This window comes from Vigna unguiculata, chromosome 6 (genome assembly GCF_037176805.1).
Source record: "Vigna unguiculata cultivar grain cowpea cultivar isolate G323 ecotype 2 chromosome 6, ASM3717680v1, whole genome shotgun sequence".
In the NCBI taxonomy this organism is placed as follows: domain Eukaryota; kingdom Viridiplantae; phylum Streptophyta; class Magnoliopsida; order Fabales; family Fabaceae; genus Vigna; species Vigna unguiculata.
The window spans coordinates 8494451-8517426 of record NC_140797.1 but is presented as its reverse complement, the minus strand read 5'-3'; the positions used below and the strand labels follow the sequence as shown (position 1 = coordinate 8517426).

The following is a 22976-nucleotide window of genomic DNA, read 5'->3' as shown; positions in this document are numbered from 1 at the left end:
AAGATGGAGAGTGTTGCTGCCATGGAAGTGGTGTTGTTCTTGCTGGTGCGTCGTGAGTCCAGACAGTGACGATGGCGGCTCACGGTGGTGCGAGGTGATGTTGTGCGTTGCTTGGACTCGCTGTCACGGTGGTGATATGGATTGCTGTTGTTGCGTGCGTCAATGGTGGCAGCGTTCCACAATGGTGGTCGGGACTGGTTCGCGGTGTGCGACGAAGATGTAAGTGATGAACGGTTGCTAGTGCATTGCAGAACGAGCAGGTGCGTGGTGGCCATGACTAGTGGTGGCTACCGGCGAGAAAGATGGAGGGCGGACGGTGGCTGCCATGGTGATGGAAGGAGATGATGAAAATTAGGGTTAGGATTTCATTTTAGAAGATGGTGATGTGGCAAGATCTGAGTGGTCAATTTGGTGAGTGGAGGATTATGACACATATCAGCATATGGTTGGCCTGATTTGAAAGGTGGGGATTGCCACATGGCATAATCTGGTTAAGTGGAGTTTAAGTGGTAGGAGGGGTGCAACTAAGTAAAAACTAGGGGTGTAGAACAGGTTTTTGTGGTCCACTTGTAGGACAAGTGTGTAAATAAGAACTGAGGGTGCATTTAGCTCCTGATTTATTTTTTTCCAGAATTTCCTAATTTTGGACTTATTTTGTAACTCTGAATATTTCAAATCCAAACTTTTAATGACCTAAATTAAATTTTAGCTACATTAACAAACGTTAGGATATCTAATAATATTTTATGCAACTAAAATCAATTTTTACGCCATTTTTACCTTATGTACTAAATAAACCCAATAATCATAAATTCTAATTAAATCAATCCTTAAGCACAAAAATTCAATTAAATACCCATAATTAAACACTGAATGAGGGAAAAAAATACGCACTCATCAATAGCCTTCACATGTATTTTCTCTAAAAGCTTCTAGTTTGAACTTTTATTTGGCCTTGTATGTTATATGATGAGAAGGTGAATTCACTGTTGATTCAAAAAATGCAATATGAATATGGTGGTGTAAAAGAATTTACTATAAGCATAATAAAGTTATAAGCATCTTCGAGAAAAACTTATAAAATTTACAAAGACCTATAATCAAAAGTAACAAGAGAAACATGGCGCTAATTGATTTGACAACTCAGCAGAACATTTGGAACATGGCCAACAACATTGTTAACAACAAACAAGAACAAAGTGATAATAGAAGGCTCAGTGTGTGATTCTTCACAAGTCACAGACTGGTATTTAAGGAATATGAACTAAGAAACTTATATAATTACTCTAATTCACATCAAGTTTTTTTTTTTTGCATTTGTATCTTGGTGATAAACTAATAATGAGAAAGCTGATAATACAGAGTTTACATTTAGTTAAAATTAGGACAATTCAAAAGTATCTTCAAGTAATAATTTTCATTTGTTCATCCAAATTCATAATAATATATTCAAATTCATAAACATACTATTCAGTTTTTCATTCAAAGGTAGTCTTAACATTATTCTAGGATGCAAATGAGTGCTGATTTCCAAAGTGCAATATATTTCTGTTATGCATTACGTTGAAAGAGTTGAGCAAAACGAAAAAAACATAAACCAAATCAACCCTACGATGGAGTCGACTGAGGTCCGGTGAGAGGTAACATCACGGTGGAGTCGACGATGGCCCGACAAAAAAGGGAATCCGATGAAAAAGGAGATTGATTATTAAGTGAAGTTAGGGAAAAATCAAGAGATAAATAAATGAACACGAACTTGTTTGTAGTGAGAACAGGGGAGGCATGCTGAAATCAGATAAACGAAGTTGAACGGAGACGAAAATGAAAACATGGAGACGAAATGGGAAGAACGGAGAAATTGAAAGCAGGATTTTACCTGATTAAAGAGAGAACGATGAAATTGAAAGAAAGAATATCTTCCTCCAAGGGCACAAGCCACAGCTGTTACGGCACGAACGATGAAGCAAGCAGACGAAATTGAAATTGAAATCGAAAGATATGAAATCAGAGAAAGGAAGATAAATCGAAATTCACCGAGTCAAAAATGAAAATAAATTGAAAGAGACGAAAATGATGGAATGGCAGGTATAAAGTTTACCTTCTGCTTCTTCTTCTTATGAGTGACACTTTACTCTTTTCCTGCTGAACGATGGAGTTTCATAAGCCATCGAGTCAGCAATACCTTCTTTCAAAGCAAAATAGTTTCCTGACCCTAACCAAATTAAAATTTTAAAAAACTATAAAATTTTACTGTGGTTTTTTTAAGAACCCCTCTTACATAACGAGGGTTTATAAAACCTCAAGTATGTATATATCTTACCGAAAGTTATTACAACCCCAAGCAATAAACCCCGGTTATAATAACATATTTTTGTAGTGTAAGAAATGTATGATAGAAGTTTAACAATAACACATTTTTATTGATTCACCCCTACCTGAGTTATATACAATTCTTCGGAGCCAATGTTAAGATATTCCTGATGTAAACTCAAACCAAAAAGAACAAGAATAACCTAAGTTGTCACAATGAAGAGTTGCTACAAGATCTCAAGAGAAGATAATAAAGAATAAGAGCTTATAAAGAACTTTCAAGATTGTAGATGGAGACATACAAGGGAAATGTATAAAAAGCTTGAAGAAGACATTAGAAATATAAATAATTCTTATAATCTCCTTGTAAATAAAAATAAAGATAAAATAGAGTATAATTCTTTAGAGTAGAAATAAAAGGCAAGAAGCTTTGTCACAAGGATAACATACAAAAGCAAAGGACTTTATTGGCAGTAAGGGCCTTGTTTGGAAGGCTTTTAACATAAGCCAAACATGCCCCTTGCCTTTTAATTTTCGTGAGCCTTGTCTATATAAACATGATGATTGTCATTCATAAAACAACTTGAGAAGATTAATGAAATTGTGAGAAGCTTTCCCATTCTTGAGTTCGATAAGTAAGTCCCCGACCTTGGAATCTTATCTTAAGTTTTCATATTCAAGTGGTGATTGTCATTTGCACTTATCTATTTTAGAGTGCCATGTTCCTTATCTCTTTTGTCTTTCATCTTTGTGAAATCATTTTCTCTTTTGTCCAAACAATCAAACATTTACGCTTATATAACCAATTGGTTAGATATGTGTCCAATGGCAAGATTCTAAGAACTTGTGTGTGTGTCTTCAATTTCTTTTCCTATAATGAATTGCATAGAATGTTTTCTATTCTTTTCGCTGGATTTGATTTGATCTTGAGTTCTTCAACTCTGACTACTTGGTCAAGACTCATTCAAGACAATTAAGGTGACTTAAGTCATTTCAGCTAATAAACTAATTTGTTCTTGGTTTCTATGGATTAATAATCCATCAAGAGGCTTCTATATAATTGGTTAGTTTTGTTCAAATTCATGTTCTTAAATATTTCTACATATTAGTTTGGTCTTAAACCTATTTTGTTAAGTGTTCTTAAAATTATATTAATCCTAAATCATGTTTGATTGATGCTACCCATCTTGTTCCTACATGGAACATTATTAGTTAAGCTAAAAAAATCATATTATAAGGTTTTGTCAATTTTTACTTATTATAATGAATACGAAAAGCTTCTCCGAGATGTTTCTTTAGGCTAAATATAAAAAGTTTCTCCAAGTCATATCACAAAGAGATGTTATTTTTGTTGAGACCGTAAAGGAAACAAATAAAAGGAATTATGTGTTGTTTTTTATTGAAAGGAAGAACATAAATATATACATTAGAAAGTATCTATAATTAATATATATAATCCCTACTTACCCTATTATTCCTATAATAATGCAAAATTGTTCCTATAAATCAGCTATTTTAATAATTAAAATAATTTCTCATGATTTAATTTCTAACACTCCCCCTCAAGTTGGAGAGTGAATATCATGAAACAACTTATTCATAACATGTAGGTTCAATATCATTAGTAATAGTTGCAATAAAAGACTGGTGTTGAGGGTTATAATGATCATAAGAGATAAAATTATAGAGAGGATATCGTATACCTTTATTTGAAAAAGATAAGGAGGATGACAATGGGTTACGGGACATTACCTAATTGCAAATATAATATCGTAAAGTTGCAGGAGGACCATGAGATCGTTAAAAACGACGCAAGGGAACCATAGGTAGGGAATTAGTGGAAGGCATAATTGTGTTTTTTGTAGGTGGTGGTGGAGTGTATGGATGAGCCGTAGACGGAGTATTATCTGGGACAACATTAGGTATGACATGGTCTAAACCCATTTAGTTCCAATTATATTCATATCATCGATTTTAGGCACTAGAAATCACACATAATTTCTTGTGAATTGATTGAGTTCATCTTGCATAGCAACAATCCAATTACTATCATTCAAAGCATCATTCACATTTTTAGGTTCAATTTGAGATACAAAATCAACATGTTCACAAAATACAATTCTACGTCTAGTAGATACTCCATGTTTGATATCACCTATGATGTTGTCCTTTGATAAACCTCTAGGTTGAATCCAATCCTTAGGCAAGTTGTTGTCTGCAACTTTTTCAATCGGTTATTTTTCCTTTTCAACCGATTGATTTCCTATAGTAGAGGGCTTTTCTACAACAGAAATTTGTTCCTAAAGTAGATCTTCTTCATCTGCATTCTTTGGCACTTTATCTTGCAACTTTGGGTTAGTTTCATCAAATACAACATGCATGAACTCTTCAACAGTCATTAGTCTCTTGTTATACATTATATATGCATGCCTTTGTATAACATAACCAAGAAAAACATTTCTTTTATAAGAAAGCAATGTATGTTATATGATGCATGATGCAAATCAATCAAGTATATATTGTTGACTTTTTCCTATCAATACAATACTACCACATGCATCACAAATAAGACAATAGTTTGGTTCAAACACAACTTTAAAACCTTTGTCACACACTTATACTTATCAAATTGTGTTTCATCCCTTCTACCAACAACACATTCTTGATGTTGAAAGAGGATCCATTGCCTATGACTCCATTTTCTAGAATTTTTCCTTTGTTGTTGTCTCCATAGGTTTCAAACCCTTCCTCTTTCAACTCCAACTTTGCAAACTTGGTCTTATCCCCTGTCATATATCTCGAACAGCCACTATCAAGGTACCACAAATCTTTCTTATCACCTTTTATGACCTGCAAAATAGATTTAGATTACTTGGTACCCTTTGATAGGTTGGGTCCATCATGGTTATACCTTTCTAAATCCTTTTGGGATCCATTTCATAACCCCTTTAGGAAAATCATAATTTCTAGCATGAGAGTTCTTAATGACATGACCTTTTTGTATACAGTAGTTGCAGGAAATGAATGACATATCATTTTTCTTACTGTTTGAAAAGAAACTAGAGAACTTCTAGGTTTTCTTTTGAAAAGTGAGATTGTAACCAAGTTCAGATTTGCAAAACACACAGTTTTGAGAACCAAGAACAGCCTCTAAGTTTGTTTTCCCTCTTGTGAACTTAGCACAGGTCCTTAAAAGGTATTTCACTTGATTTTTCAAAATTGTGCAGTTTTCACAGGGTTTTTCAGCCGGTTGATTTCTAAAACAATCGGTTGAATTATTGTAAATCATTTCCAAATGTTCGAAATCAGTTTTTAAATCAACTATTTCTTTTTCCAGTTGACTGACTCTGTTTTCCAACCAGTTGTTTAAGCCTTTCAATCGATTGTTAATGCAAAAATCTTGTTTTTGCTTCATTATGCAACTCTTCAAAATCATGCAACAATTGATTGTAATTATTTTTTTCTAGAGAACTTACTTGACTTGAGGAAGATGACTCATAACCAGCCATGAGGCATAAATTTGCTTTTTCACTCTCATCTTGTGAAGAACTACTTGTTATTGAATCATCATTGTCCTCCCATGCAATGTATGCTCGTCTCTCCTTTGGCATTTGGACATTCAATTTGGATATGTCCTTGTTGTTGAATCATCATTGTTAGCATTTGGACATTCAATTTTGATATGTCCTTGTTTTCCACAGTTATAACAAGTAAAATTAGAAGAGTTTGATTCATTTCGTTTGGAAGTATACCTCTTGGAATGACCTTTGCTACCTTTCCTTTTGAGATACTTACCAAACCTTTTGACAAGGAGATTCAAGTTCTCACTTTCACTAGATTCAGCCACCTCATCCTCGGGTTCCTCATTCTTCTTGGTACTAGTCTTCGAGGCTATGTTCCTTACCTTTTTCTCACTTGACTCAAGCTCATTTAGCCTTTGCATCTCAATCTCATGCTCCCTAAGCTTGCCATACAATGTAGTTGTGGTCAGTGTAGATAAGTCTCTTGTTTCTGATATAGCCGTGACCTTTGGTTGCCCGGATCTATCAAGACACTTCAACACCTTGCTGTTTAACTCCTCTTTGTCAAATTCCTTATCCAAACTCATGAGATGGTTAACTATGTGAGTGAATCTCTTTTGTACATCAACTATAGATTCTCCTTGTTGCATCTTGAATAACTCATACTCTTGAATCAAGGCAAGCTTCCTTGATCTCTTCACATCATTAGTTACTTCATGAGTCACTTCAAGAACTTCCCACATTTCCTTGTCACTCTTGCATTGTGAAACACGAAAAAACTTATCCAAGTTGAGAGATGACGTGAGGATATTCTTAGCATTACAATCATATTGGGCTCTCCTCCTTTCTTCCTCAATCCATTGAGTCCAAGGCTTATCAACCTGCACATTTGCAATAGTATGCTTAGAAGTGTATGGTCCATTTATGATTGCATCCCATATCCCTTCATCTATTGATTCAATGAAGATTTTCATCCTAATTTTCCAAAATTGGTAATTAATGCCACTAAACATAGAGGGTCTATGAATTGAGGCACTTTTAGCAAAGGGTAACTTGTTTTTAGCCATTTCAAGTAGTTCAAAAATAGATTTAGGACCTTACTTGAGAGAATTTCAAGTACCTAGCTCTAGATACCAATTGTTAGTTTTGAAATGGTTGAAATGCCAAGAAGGGGGGTTGAATTGGCTAGTTAAAAATTTAGGCTATCTTTAAAAGTTAAAAATCCTCTTTAATTGAATCAATTCGATCACTAAGTTAGGATGCAAAAATTGTTGGACAATATACTTTCAATCGGTCAAAAACAAAGTTATTCGATTGATTTTACTAAACAGATTTTGTACTGGTATAATCAACCGATTGAAACAGAAAAATAGTCGATTAAAATACTTGAAAAAATACAGAAATACAAATTCGAGATTTTAACCAAGAACAATGCATAAGAACAATCAAGATAGGTTGTAATTTATTATTCAAACATGATCTATGTTGTAGAGGCCATCAAAACACTCAAGAATATGAAAAAGATGATTTAAACACAAATTCTTTAAACTTTAGATGATTATGCAAGAGAGAAGGGTTAGAGAAAAGATTGGAGTACAAGATTTTTATATTGGTCCACTCAAACTTGAGCTACATCCAATTTGTCAAGGCAACTCGAGCCTGACTTTGCAAAATTTCAAAAGATTTACAAAGTTTACACTCTCACACTTTCAAAATAAGCAAAACACGCACTAAAGAATCTTGAATCACATAAGCAACAACACAGCAAGAACCCTCTTGTAGACTTGGAAAACCACCAAGCACACACACAAAGCTTGAGAAAGATCAAACCTTAGTGGTAGCACAATTTTGCCTACCACAAACCACCTTCTTCAAGCTTCAAACACAAGTTGAAAGCTCCAAGAATTGATCTAAGATCAATCTTCAACAACTGCAATCTGAATGATCACGAAAGAGAGAGATTTCCCAGGTTTCTAGAACAGTTTCGCGCTCAAAATTGATCAAGTTATCTCTCTTTCAAAAATCACAGCACTTATAGTCAAACTGTTACAAAGTTCAATAGGTTTATTTCCAAATCAATCGACTGATTTCACTTAAATTTCACTTTACTTAAGTGAAATCAATCGATTAAAAAATAAATCAACTGATTGAATAAGTCATAGTTTAAGACTACTACAACCAACCTTTTAACCTGTTGAAAAATCATTCAATAGATTAAAAACACATTTTAACCTGTTGAAAAACATTTCAATAGATTAAAAAACACAAGAAAGACCAATTACATTAAATTAATGCTACAAGGTCTACAATGTGAATTACAAACATCGAATACACTTTCCTAATGATTTATCCATGTGGAGAGCACACATTCCAAACTTGATCAACATGAATACCATCAAATCTCCTTAACTTCATCAATGTAGGCATGATTCCAAGGAAATGGCTTTAAGTAGGTCAAAAAACTTCATCAAATCTTCATGAGACACACCACCCAGGCTTCACATGTCAACAATATCCTCATGGAAGAAAAAACATGACGACTAATGAAGACTTGGAGAGTTTCGAGATCATATAACTTGTAAGCCTTTTGGATAAGAGGATAACCAAGAAAAACACATTTTTGGGCCTAAGAAGCAAACTTATGAGAAACATGAACATTAGTAGCATAAGCAAGACATCCAAAAACTTGAATGTGTTAATAAGAAGGGACTTTACCATATAGGTGCTTGAAAGCTGTTTGACGTGATATAAGAGGCGTAGGCAACCTATTAATAATATGGACAGCAATGGAAACACATTTTGCCCAAAAGTGTGGGGGGAAGGTGAGCTTGAAAATAAAGAGTGTGTGCTAACTCAAGGATATGTCTATGATTACGCTCGACAACACTGTTTTGTTGTGGTGTGTAAGTGCAAGAATGTTGTAAAGTTGTTCCTTATTGTTTAAAAAAATCTCGCATAGAAAAAAAAAATCCCTCCCATTGTCAACCCGAATATTGGCTATATTGGTATTAAAATGGGTTTTGACAAAATAGAAGAAATTGGTAAAGAGATGTTGAGTTTCACTTTTATAATGCATGAAAAAAATTAAGTGAAGCGAGAAAATCATCCACAACAGTCAAAAAATATTATGCACCAGAAAGAGAAGGAACTTTATATGGTCCCCAAATATCACAATGAAGTAATTGCAAATGTTTAATGGAAGAAATTGAGCTATTTGGAAAAGGAAGGCGTGTCTATTTTGCAAGAGTACAAACATCACAAATTTTATTTGACTCTAAAGAGAAGTTTAACAAAGTTTTAGCCATGAAATCTAATCTAGATGGAGATGGATGTCCTAGATGTCGATGCCACAAGGTAGTAGAAGTGTTTGAAGGAGGAGATGACTTGGTGACATGGGCTACAAGTGATGGAATAGGAGTGTGTAAGTTATTTGATGTCATTGCAACCAAGTAATAGAGTCCACTTTGTTGTTTACCCAAACCAATTGTCATTCTCGTCATCAAATCCTGTAAAATAAATCCAGAAGGAAAAAAAAGTTACTGAACAATTTAAATCTCTTGTGACTCGACTTACTGACATCAAATCTACTTTGTAAGATGGTACCCCAAGCACATTCATTAAAGAAACAATTGGACTTAAAGGTAAAGTTCCAATAGAGATAATAAGAGCCTGACTACCATTTGGCATAACAATTGGTGTTAAAGAAGTGTTTTCTTTATTGTTGACTAGCACGGTTGGTGAAGAAATAATGTGATTGGTGACCCCACTATCAATTATAAGTTTGGGTGGTGAAAAACCTGAAGGAACATTGGCATTGTTAACCTTAGTATTAGTTGACTGAGATGATGCATTACCTTGCATAATAGACAACATTTGCTGGAGTTGTAGTTCAGTTAATCCATTCATTGTGGACTACAACTATTGTATCACTAGAGTCATTGTGACATTATTTGCTAAAAATTGATTATTCCCATTGAGCTTAGAATTAGCATTCTGGGTGACTCCATGCCTTTGGTGTTTAGGAGGATAACCGTGTAGTTTCCAGCATGTTTCTTTTGTATGATGATCTTTATATGTAAGTTACACAAGTGCAAGTTACATTACTATAGGAGCCTAACTCATCCAATAATTTATTTAACTTTGTGTAATAGGTTGCGATTGTCATTTGATATTGAGTCAAGCAAGCAATGTCTCTCTCAATCTGAAAAATTCGTGGTACATGACTTTTAGAGAAGCGATTTTGAAGATCTTACCCAAACTTCACGAGCCATGTCGTAGAAAATAACACTATCTACAATATCAGGTGTCAAAGAACTAAAGTTCCAAGATAATACCATGTCGTTCCATTTTTTCCATGTTGCATATTCTTATGGTTTATCTTCCACAGAGGGTGCCTTGACAGTTCCACCAACAAAACCCAATTTGGATTTTGCATTTAAAGAGATGACCATGGCTCTACGCCAAGTGGAAAACTTGTCTCCGTCTAGAAGTTTTGAAACAAGGACCATTCTGGGTGGTCAAAATGATGGAGAGAATAAGAACTATTGGAGTTTGGTTCTATTCCATCGTTAACCATGGAAACAAGGATAGGAAAATAAAAAAGAATGAATGATTGAGCAGAGGATCGTTCCTACTCTTGATACCATGCAAAGGAAACAAATAAAAGGAATTTTGTGTTGTGTTTTATTGAAAGGAAGAACAGAAATATATACATGAGAGAGTATCTATAATTAATATATATAATCCCTATAGTTACCCTATTATTCCTATAATAATGCAAAATTGTTCCTCTAAATAAGCTATTTTAATAATTAAAATATTTTCTCATGATTTAATTTGTAACATAAACCTTTTGTTGAGACCTTAGACGCTCTAATCTTAAGAACTCCATTAGATAGGTTAACACTCGTAGGAAATCCAATATTTTTGATGATAACAAACACTTTATCTGTTATGTGCTTATATGATATGAGCATATCCATGTACATTTTTTTGATAGATGAAGGAACCTATGTACCCTACAAAGTTTTTATTCTATCTTGAAAGTAAGCAGCCTAAGAGACAATATGATAAGACATTTTTTATTAGAGGTAACCTCAATAATATTGGCAATAAATGATTACAAGTAGTTGACCAAAACATTGCAAGTCAACGTTCTCAATTTTCTTCTTTACTATGATTGTTTATTGATTGCTTTATAATATCAAGTCACAACGTTCGAATTATTTTTAGATAATAATATGTAAATTAAAAAGTTTTCATAAACTAATTATATTTTAAAGTAACAATGTTTTTAATGACAAACGGTCATATTATTTATATAAATGTTGGATATTGTTGCTAGTAAAATATTGGATTGTATGATTCATTAAGTTTCCTTTAGCAAAAAATTTATAAATGTTGGAGAGAAAATAAAATCAAAGTATTCTAAATCATACTCTCTTTGATTCAAAGAAGGAAGAAAAAAATTAAAGCTTCAACAAAAGTATGTTAAAGATTTGAAGATGAAATTAAAGAAAGTGTCAAGTTAGAAAGATGATGAGAAGATGTTGGAAAATGTTTCAAACCAATCAGATTCAAAAATTTCCAATGGCTATTATTTCAACAACTATAAAATGAATGACAAGTCGATAAGAAAAACATGGAACTACAATATACATTCAAGTAAACAAAAAATGATCAAGAGAAAATTCAAAGTAAAAGTATTGGATAATAAAGTCTATGTCAGAAAAAGTCCAATGTGTGAAAACACTATGGGTTGTGAGCTAAACCATTATAATATTTTTGACTTTGTGAAGTATACCCTGTGAGTTTTGGTTGTAATATCTTTCTTTGAGATTGTTTCCCAATTCCTCTATTAAGAGTTCTTAATCAAGAAGAGATTAAGAAGAATATTTTGAGAGATTGTACTAACATTGAGAGGTATATGTACTCGTGATATCTAGAGAGGTTTGTACTTGTGTAACTTGGAGAGGTTTGGGTATTTATTTGTAATCAATTTTATTTGATTTTATAACCTTTTAAGTAGAGTGCTTAAGGAAGAATTTGATATAGCCTGCGAGATTGGGGTGAACAAGTATAAATCTCTCTTTTGTGCTTGATCTATTTTTTGTTAAGTATTTCAGTTTATTAAGCATTAAAAGATTCTAGGCTCTATTCCATCCCCATCCCCTTTCTAGATCCATCTGCACTAACATTTTCTAGATCAAATAAAATTATGAAGAAGTAAATTTCAACGAATACATTATCTTTGTTTAAATTGTTTTATGAAGAAACGATTATATTTCTTGCTAAAGGAGGAAAGTAGCAATCTTATTTGATTATGTTTAATTACAATTATTTATGATATTTGAAAATGTTGTTTAAATTGTTTTCTTAAGAATACTATAAGACCCGAGAAAATTAAATAATTAAATAAACAATTATTTAATAAATGTGGGTAATGGGAACCTTTATGACACTTAATGCGGGGAGTTATGATAAGGAATAATACTAGTTCAAGTGGTTGAGGATACTTGGTTATGTTGACAGGACTTGGGTTCTAGTCTTGTGTATGACAATTGTGTGTTATTTTAATAATAATATATATGATCATGATGAGTGATAATATAATCCTAGATGTATAGGAATTATCATGGTAGTGAGGGCAATGTGGGTTTGGGGCTGTGTCATGATATTTGCTTATGAAAGGAAACTTATGGTGCAATTATTTCCTTAAGGGTTGGTGGTTGATGTGGGAATTGTAGGGGAGTGGTTGGAAGGGTTGGTTCTGGTAAATTAGTGATCTAAAACGGGAATTCAGATTGAATTAGGGGATTATTGGTGGCTGGAATTGGAGCCATGGTAGACTAACTTGGGATTGGGTTGAAGGTGGATATGATTCTAGATGAGAATGGTAAGAGTGCATTTTTACTATGTAGGATTGGGAACAAATGGATCCGGATAAATCATAAGAGTTCACTATTTGGTGATTCAAGGGAGCCTGCTGAAATTATAGAAGGAGACTTGGTGCTGCAATGTGAAAAACCAGTAAAACTCGTTTACTGGTGTGGCGCCTAGCGGTGGGAGTGGAACCGCTAGCGTCTGGCGATGGGAGTGGAATCGTCAGGCGATAGTTGTAACATGGATATTACTAATTTTAAATAAAATAAAAAGAATAGAAAACAAATTGCATTTAATATGAATTCTTTCCCAAAACGCGAGAAAATTTAAATCATTTATTACATCACCATAACTTAAAATCCACAAATTGTAAATGACGATTACAACTCAAAATCTGGTAAAATAAATGTTTACAAAAACATCAAAATCCATAAAACATATTAATGATAAAACTCCAGAAAAGCTTTCCCAAGACATCGCCTTCCAGCTCTATGCCTCACCAGCACCACCTGCAACACTATCTACTCTTGTTTAACGAGTTACACGATCATTGTCAATCACAAACAGACAGGGTGAGCTAACAGTTCCAATGTAAATAAAACACAATTCAAATATATACACACACACACTTATCAGAGAAACTTTTTCCTCTAATTTCACAAAACATGGCCACCACTATGTTTATCCACGTCCTGCATCTTTAGATGATGACCTTAAGATATCATTTGCCACCACAAGCCACAACTCGTGGTTTTCACCACATACAAGCCACAACTCATAGAAACATGTGCAGGAATATCATGCTACGGACCACACTCCGTAATGCCAGGTGGAGTTTGTTAAGACTTTGGCAAGTGTACCAAGTCGCGCAAGTAGTAACCGGTAAGACCGGGATATCGTTTCCCAAGAGACTCGTGTATACTAAATATTTGCGTAATTAGTGACTAATTTAAACTAATGAATAAATTCATAATTTGGGTTTTTGTATGCAATAAAGTAAATGTTTCATAAACAAGTAAAGTTGAACTTGGATATTTGAAGACTCTAGAAAATGGTAAAGACTAGAAATGCAATGGATTGATATTGTTGGAGTTAGACTTCACCTACTTCACTCTCATATATATTAAACAATAAAACTCTTCTCCATTAATTACTAATGTCAACCCACAAGTCTACTCAAACTCTAATCCCTTAGTTGAATGTGTAACATCCCTGGCCCGCCAGACCATGTCAGGTTACTGCAGCCCAATGCACCCCAACCCCTCACCCTTCTCCGTCCATTCATACTGGGTGGGTTGTTGCCAGTGGGAATCGAACCCCCAACCTGACCTTTAACACCTTTGGCTCACCAGCAGATGCTACCAGTTGTGCTGCAGCGCAACTGGTAGCATCTGCTGGTGAGCCAAAGGTGTTAAAGGTCAGGTTGGGGGTTCGATTCCCACTGGCAACAACCCACCCAGTATGAATGGACGGAGAAGGGTGAGGGGTTGGGGTGCATTGGGCTGCAGTAACCTGACATGGTCTGGCGGGCCAGGGATGTTACAAAAAAGTGCACTTTTTTGTAACACCCCCGGATCCTCTTGGGCTTACCAGGCATCCCACCTGCCACCCTCAAACCGGTTGTGTTAGGTCTGCAGCCCAATACACCCCAACCCATCACCCTTCTCCGTCCATTCATACTGGGTGGGTTGTTGCCAGTGGGAATCGAACCCTCAACCTGACCTTTAACACCTTTGGCTCACCAGCAGATGCTACCAGTTGCGCTGCAGCACAACTGGTAGCATCTGCTGGTGTGCCAGAGGTGTTAAAGGTCAGGTTGGGGGTTCGATTCCCACTGGCAACAACCCACCCAGTATGAATGGACGGAGAAGGGTGAGGGGTTGGGGTGCATTGGGCTGCAGTAACCTGACATGGTCTGGCGGGCCAGGGATGTTACAGAATGAGCCTAGGTTCCCTTATTTAGAGTCAATTCCTTGAATCCCTAAATAAACAAACCCGCTTTACAAATTAGGGTTTAAGACAACTAATGGGTCAAGTTCCATTCCTAGATACAAGTTCCATTAGGTATCTTGTTCAAATTCTAGGTTTCAAGAGATATTTTCCAATACCTAATGACCCAAATATCATGCAATGAATGGGTAAAACAAAGCAAGCCTTAAATACATAAACAAAGATACTAGAAATCAATGGAAGAAGCATATATATATTCAAACCATTCGAAAATACATAAAAGTTCAGTGGCTACATCTAACCCCAACAAAAATGGGTTTAGCTCTCCATTGTCATGGAGAGCTCAAGCTTACAAAATGGAAATGGAAGAGGAAGGAGACACAAAGAGGAAGATGGAGTTGTTCCCACAAGCCCTAGCAGACCTCCAAGCACTCCAAGACGTGTTGTTCGAGCTCCAAAATGTCCAAGATGAGATTCCCTCCGCGAAAACAGAAGAAAAAGGGGTCACTTGACACATCAGTGAAAAAGGACGCTTGGCGGAAGGGTCTCACCGCCAGGCGCAAGCCACCAAACAGGGGGCAAGTCTTGCCGCTACCGCCCGGCGGTGATTAAGTGCCGCCAGGCGGTGACTAACAGTAGCGCCTGTCTGGCGCTTGGTTGGCGCTTGACTGGCGGTCTGTTCCGCCTGGCGCTTGCTTCGTGTCGCCAGGCGCTTCCTGTTGACATTTTCCTTCTTCTCCTTGCTATTTTTGGTCACTCATTAATCTGGATTTTTGGACAAAGCTTCCCATCTACAAAAAGGACACAAAAAATGGGGATTAGTGGTATATTTAGATAAATGTAACCCAAAATGTATTTATTTACAAAAGTAAGGTAAAATTGAGGATTAAGTAGGTTAAAAGCTTTGGAAGAGATGATTTTACTAATGAAATATAGCTTGGATAATGGTAAAAATTAACATTATAAACTCCCCCAAACTTAAAACCTTGCTTGTCCTCAAGCAAAAAGGTAACTTAGCCTAGATGAACAACACAATTGCAATGATCTAGCAAATCAAGAAAACATATGTCAATTGTGCCTGCTCTTATTTGAAAGATTGTGTAGCACATGTGTTTCATTAGCAAGGCAAACTAAAGCTATGGTGTTCACAAAACAAAAATATCACAAGTGCATGCAAGAGTTTATAAGGGATCAACAATCATGGCAAAATGTTTCCTTGATCAATGGGAACCACTTCTCACAAGAACAAGTGTTTCACTCAAGCCCACTAGTGTATGGATATAAACAACATTCTCTCTACCATCACAATGTCACACAATTTAACTTTGCTTTTTGTTCAAAATGTCCAAGACTTTCACAAGCATGCTATCATCACAAGGTCTTTTATGGCTTGTATCGTGGCTAGGCTAAGAAGGAAATTTGGTTTTTCAGGATAACAAAAGTACCTTGAGCTAAGAGAGCAACTAATCAAATCATGAAAGTATTTTTCTCCCTTCTCTATTGAACCAATGAAACCAATTCCCAACTTGCTTGCACCAATTTTCTTTTCTTTTCTTTTCTTTTCTTTTTTTTTTTTTTTTTGAATTGAATTGAACCAAAAACTTTACAAATTTTCCCATGCTCCCTTGTATTAGCAATAAATCCCCCAAACTTGAACCATACTCATGACTAACAATCATTTGCTCTCTCAAGCTCAAAGTAAGGTAGTCAATATCTTCACTATGCTCAAGGTTCAAGGAATGGCACATATTATCTTTAAGGCTCAAAGAAGACTCAAAGGATTTGCACAAGAAATCAACTTAAAAGGATTGGCTCAATTATGTAACAAGAAAAAGAAAGATGGCCTTGATCACCTGTAGCATGCAAGTAAATGAATAGCAAATGAACTCAAGCAAAGTCAATTATGAGTCCACAGTGATAGCATTCACACAATTCAACTCTGGGGCACAACCTCTCACAGGGTATTTGGGTTCCACAATTGTCAACATATGCCAAAATCATTGATCACAATTAAACTCAAGCATCACAATATCAAAATGAGAACAACCACAAGCTCATGCTCACAAGCCAATTCAACATCATTTCATAACAAGCACAGAAGATGATCATGAAAAGTAGTAATTCAATGCAAAAGATTAGTTCACCACAACCAAGTTACAAAGTTCTACACTATGCTAAAGAGATCAATACTATCAAAAGAAAGTTAAGACTGAAAACTAAAAGCATAAAATAAATCAGGACTATCAACAAAACAAGTCCTGCAAAATGTGAATCACTCTCTCCAAATGCTCAGGCGTCATCCTCGCCCTCTTCGTCTAGCTCCTCCTCGTCATTATCACCAGCAGCTGAGGCTCCACCTCCCCCAGTAGTAGCGGCCTGGGCCCCAGGCCAAGCAACAGTGGCAGCAAACTCCTCAGCTGATGGGGTGTGCAGCTCAGGAATAGTTAGGGAGATGCCCCTAAGCATGTCAGCATTGGCCATCCCCATCCGGTATAAGGCTTGCATCTGGGGTTCCAGGAGCTGAAGGTGGTCGAGCTTGGCCTCCAAAGCCTGCAACCGCATGTCAATGGTGGGTGTTGCCTCGGGCTCGGGCTCTGGCTCAGGCTTTGCCTGTGGCTGATGGCGCCTCCTGGGTCTGGAAGCAACTGAGCAGAACCTCTGAAAATATGAAAAGTCCAGGTCCTGCGTTGCTTTCTCCAACGGGGGTACAGAAATATCCACCCCTGCCAGGCTGCAAAGATGGGTGATGAGAGAGGGATGACCAAGAGCGGCCTTGCCAGCGGCGTTGGCACACCGGTGGATCTCATTTGCAATAAACTGCCCTACATCCATCACCCGCCCTGTCAGGATAGTGTATAAAATGGTGGCGCGTCCCTCCGTAAGATCAGACACATGGGAGCACGGGGATATGTTGGCATGCACAAATGCTGACCAGAAGCGGGCTAAGGGGTGAAGGGAACCTCTCTGAATCGTACCCCTGTGAAATCCTTCCCCCGCCAAGCAGAGTGCTTGGATCAGCTCTCCAGGCGCCACGCCCTCATCATCTAACACTGAAAACTGGCACTCCACATCATCAGCCAGCTGGGTGCCCAAAAACTCATTGATCGTGTCAGCATCAAAGGGCACCCTTTTCCCCCGCACATAACTGAGAAAGGTGGGGGTTGCTGAGGTGGTAACCTTGGCATTAGCATAAAATTCCTTCACCAAGGTTACACTAAAAGTGCTAGGATAGCTACCCAGCCTTTCCCAGCCACGCCTGATCAACTCCAGCTGAAATTCGTTGACCTCCCTGGGCTTAAGAATCACTTTCCTCTCTGCCACCAACTTTCGTTGCATAACCACTTGGAAGCGATCCTCATTATCCTTTGTGAGGAAGTAATGAGAGTAAATTCTCTCCTTTCGTTTTTGCCCTTTCGAAGGGTTGCCAACGGTGGTCTTCATTCTTTTGGGATTTGAGGAGGATGCCATCTACAAAATAAACATTGGTACAAAGAGGCAATCTAAAGTTAGCATTGGAGTGAGAGATTCAATCAAAAAGAGAGTTAAATGCATCTAAAGACTAAACTAGAGCAAAAAAATGTCAAGTCATTTAGATGCAAAAACCATTGTAGCACTGGTGCCTCACAACCCAAGCTACAATCACATGAAAATCAAAGAAAGAGGCAAAAACAGGGGCCATCGCCTGGCCCCTCCAAAATGACCGCCAGGCGCCAACTTGCAACAGTGGGCACTGCTAGGCGCCACCGCCTAGCGGTAAAACAGGCCAAAATGGCCACCGCCAGGCGGTACACAACAGGGCAGCCATGGAAAGCAGTGAATGAGCACAGAACAGCAGAAAAACAACATCACGATGGCAGCCCACACAACAAACACGAGTTTTTAAACACAAATAGCAACAAAAACAACATGTATATGAAAGCAAAGTAAACCCTAAGCTAGTGAATCAACAATGGAGTAACAAAACAAGAATCAAAAATGCAAAAACGAGGAGAGCACAAGAAAGATGTTTTACTTGAGTGGAATGCACGAGTGAATGTTGCAAGAAGTGAGATTGGAGGGTGTGTAAGGTGGACTGGTGCGTGGTAAGGGGCAACTGCGCCTGGCGAGAGTGTGGCAGCAGTGTGAGTGAGAGTGGTTAGGGCACGAGAAAACGAGAGTGAGTTCAAATTTGGGATTAGGGTTTGAATTTGAGAGAGATCGGGAAGTAGAGAGTGAGATTGAGAGTTAGGGTTATGAGTGTGGTGAGGAATGAGAACAACGCGCCAGGCGGGGGTAATAAGGGGTAAGGGTTTGGGCCAGGTCAGAACAGATTTTAAAAGGCCCAAGCATAGCTCGCACAACGCTACCGCCTGGCGGGAGGTCACTAGCCGCCAGGCGGCGTATCAGCAAAATGCCACTGCACCAGTTTTTCTGGTGTGGCGCCAGGCGAGCGCTAGGGAGCCGCCAGGCGGCTAGCTCCTGGAATGCTCCCAGGGGCTGAATTTACAGACTGCGCCTGGCGGGAGAGAGTGCACCGCCAGGCGGTTAAGCTGCAGGGGTGGAATTTTTGTGTTTTTTTTGGGTTATGGTTGGGTTGGTTTTGACTCTATTGTGCTCCCACCAACCTTTCACTCTTGCACACATACTTTTTCAAGCTTGTCAACTTCAAACCAAGCATTCACACTCAAGCAAAACATTCAATTCACAAAACACATGCACAACTTAACTTAAGATATGAATTTACTACACAAGCTATGCTACTAATATTCTCACAAACAACCAATTGTACACTACCACATTCTATGATACACAAAGGATAAACTCAATTCAAAATGCTACAACTAGCACATGCTAACACCATCCTAAAACTAAACATGCTTAACAACATTCTAGGCTATGCTTCCACAAATTCACAAATGCAAATTTAACACAAAATTCAACATCTCAACAACATAACAATCATACTAACACAATTCACACATGCATACAAACATCATACTGAATTGAAAACAAAAATTAAAAGCTAGAATGAGTTTAGAGCATTGGGTTGCCTCCCAGGAAGCGCTTGTTTAACGTCACGAGCCTGACGGATAAGGCGCTTAAGCTTGGTTGTTGCTTTTGGTGTGCTCCTTCCCAACCTCACACCTATACAACTTCAATTGATCACTAGTCACCATTTTAGTCCTTCTAGAATAAGGAGCTTCAATTTCAATCCTTCCATCAACTTTGATGTCTCTAATAACCCACAACCTTGACCATTTTGATTTGAGTCTTCTAGGAGAAATCTTCAAATTTTCCTTTCTCATCACAATTGGTTGGCCAGGTCTAAGTCCATTAGTCCCCATCAAAGAGTGGTGGTGAACTAGAGCATCATCTTTCTCTTCCCTCTCTTCATTCACTTTTGCAGAGAAACAATTTGAGCACTTTCCAAGCAACTTAGAAGCTTGCCACGGTCTACTAGTCACAGATAAGACTTCATTGATGGCCTTAAGACTAGTTTCTTCATCAGTTGATTCTTGCACAGCTTCAAAAACGTTGAAATTCACTTCCTCATCTTGGTCCTTCAATTTCAGCGTTCACTCATCCACATTGATGACAACCTTGGCTATCTTCATGAATGGCCTCCCAAGAATGAGTGGTACCCCTTCATCTTTCTCCATTTCCATCACCACAAAATCAACCGGGAACTTGAGCTTATCTATCTGCACCACCACATCTTCCACCACGCCATAAGGGTATTTGATGGAGCTATCTGCTAGTTGCAAGGTCATCCTTGTTGGCTTGGCTTCGAGACCACCAATCTTTATAAGCATAGATAGGGGCATCAAATTAATGCTAGCCCCTAAGTCAACAAGAGCTTTCCCCATATCTTGATTTCCAATGGTGCAGGGGATGGTGAAGCTACCCGGATCCTTGAATTTTGGAGGAAGATTTTTCTGAATAATGGCACTACAATTCCCTTGCACTTCAATGGTTTCCTCTTCTATGTATTTCTTCTTTTTGCCAAGGAACTCCTTCATGAACTTTGAATAAGAGGGTATTTGTTGCAGTGCTTCAGAAAATGGGATCTTGATCTCAAGTTGTTTAAATATGTCCTTGAACCGAGCTAATTGTCTCTCTTTCTCTTTTCTTGAAGGATTTTGAGGATAGGGAAGGGGTTTCACAACAACTTTCTCTTTTTGTCTTTTCTCTTTATCCTTCTCTTCACTTTTATTCTTTTCTTCTTCCACAACAATCTCTTCATCAACTTCTTCCTCTTGAATCTCTTCTTCATTCTTTCTCTTTTCTCTAGTCTCCACCTTTTCTTTAGAACCTAGTCCAACCTCCTTTCCGCTTCTAGTGAAGATGGCCTTACATTGCTCTTTGGGGTTGGCTTCGGTGTTGGCGGAAAAAGGACTTCCTTGTTGATCAGCCAATTGCTTGGCTAATTGCCCCACTTGCACCTCCAAGTTTTTTATTGATGCATCAGTGTTCTTTTGATTTTGAATTGACATTTGCAAGAACTGTTGCATCATGTCCTCAAGCTTTGAGGTTCTATCAGTCAGAGAGGGATGTTGGTAAGTTTGTTGATGTGGGGGCCTATTGGAAGGTCCAGCTTGGCCCATGCTTTGATGAGGTTTCCATCCTTGGTTATAGTTCCCTGGTCGGCCTTGATTGCCCATATAACTAACTTCCTCTTGAGATGTGCTTGGCATAGCACATTGCCCATTGGTATGGTTTCCTCCACATAACTCAAAACTTTGCACTTGTTGAAGTTGAGCTACAGAGGCGTTTTGAAGCTCTTGAGGAAGTTGTGACAATTTCTTCATCAGGGTCTCCAGCTGCTGAGTCATAATCTTGTTTTGAGCCAATAGAGCATCTTGGGATTGAAGCTCTAGAATACCCTTCTTTTGAGAATGAGCTCTCTCAGTATAGGCTTCATTATCATTAGCTGCCATATTCTCTATTAACTCATAAGCTTCCTCTGGCGTCTTCCACTTGATACTCCCACCGGCAGAGGCATCTAACATCAACTTTGACTGGGACTTAAGACCTGCCAAGAAAAGAGTAAGCTGTGTAGGTTGATCAAACCCATGAATGGGGGTCTTCCTCAGCAGTCCCTTGAATCTATCCCATGCTTGGCCCAAGGACTCATCCATATCTTGTTGAAATGCCGAGATTTCCTGCTTTCCCTTATTAACCTTGGACTGGGGAAAATATTTGCTCAAGAACTTTGCAACCACATCATCCCAGTTAGTGAGGCTATTTTCAGGAAAAGAATTCAGCCAGGCTTTTGCAGACCCTGCTAGTGAGAATGGAAAGAGACTCAATCGTATGGCTTCATCAGGAACTTGATGGATCTTCACAGTATTGCATATCTCTAAGAATGTGGCCGGATGAGTGTAAGGATTCTCATGAGACAGGCCGTTGAACTGATTACTCTGCACCAAATGAATAAGAGCTGGCTTCATCTCCATGTTGGTGGCATTGACGGTTGGCCTAGCAATACTGTTGAAGTTAACATGGCCTGTGAACACTGCATAATCTTCCAAAGTGCGTCTTTCACGACCTCTACCATCACCATGAGGATTGTCTGTCATTTCTTCTTCTGGTAAAGGATCAGGATTATGAGAAGTAGATGAAAGAGTGTCTGAAGCAGAAGAGTGATGGGCAACTTGTTGTGCTTGAGCTCGTCTTCTCCTTGTGGCACTATTGTTTCTACGGGCAGTTTTCTCTATCTCGGGATCAACAAGGAGTGGTTCTGAAGATGCAGTCCTCCTTGTACGGATCCTACCCTGCATAAACTATAGAGCAACAACAAAAGCAAGCTCGAACTACAAGTTAGCCCAAAATTAATGTGCGTATAAAAGTAAACAAAACAGTAAATATGCACAAAAGAATTTAAGTCTAAATAAGTCAGAAATCACACAAAAGTCTAGTATTAGACACGGGTCCCCGGCAACGGCGCCAAAAACTTGTTAAGACTTTGGCAAGTGTACCAAGTCGCGCAAGTAGTAACCGGTAAGACCGGGATATCGTTTCCCAAGAGACTCGTGTATACTAAATATTTGCGTAATTAGTGACTAATTTAAACTAATGAATAAATTCATAATTTGGGTTTTTGTATGCAATAAAGTAAATGTTTCATAAACAAGTAAAGTTGAACTTGGATATTTGAAGACTCTAGAAAATGGTAAAGACTAGAAATGCAATGGATTGATATTGTTGGAGTTAGACTTCACCTACTTCACTCTCATATATATTAAACAATAAAACTCTTCTCCATTAATTACTAATGTCAACCCACAGGTCTACTCAAACTCTAATCCCTTAGTTGAATGAGCCTAGGTTCCC

General features: G+C 37.6%; 1 protein-coding gene across 1 annotated transcript; it reads right to left on the bottom strand.

The window, feature by feature from the left end:
• Positions 1-19741: 19741 nt before the first annotated feature.
• LOC146885482 (uncharacterized) lies at positions 19742-22423 on the bottom strand. The gene is made up of 3 exons (XM_085674949.1): positions 20876-22423; positions 20285-20665; positions 19742-20203 (listed from the first exon to the last, which is right to left on the bottom strand). The coding sequence occupies exons 1-3, from the start codon at positions 22421-22423 to the stop codon at positions 19742-19744; spliced, it is 2391 nt and encodes a 796-aa protein (XP_085531075.1).
• Between the last annotated feature and the right edge of the window lie 553 nt (positions 22424-22976).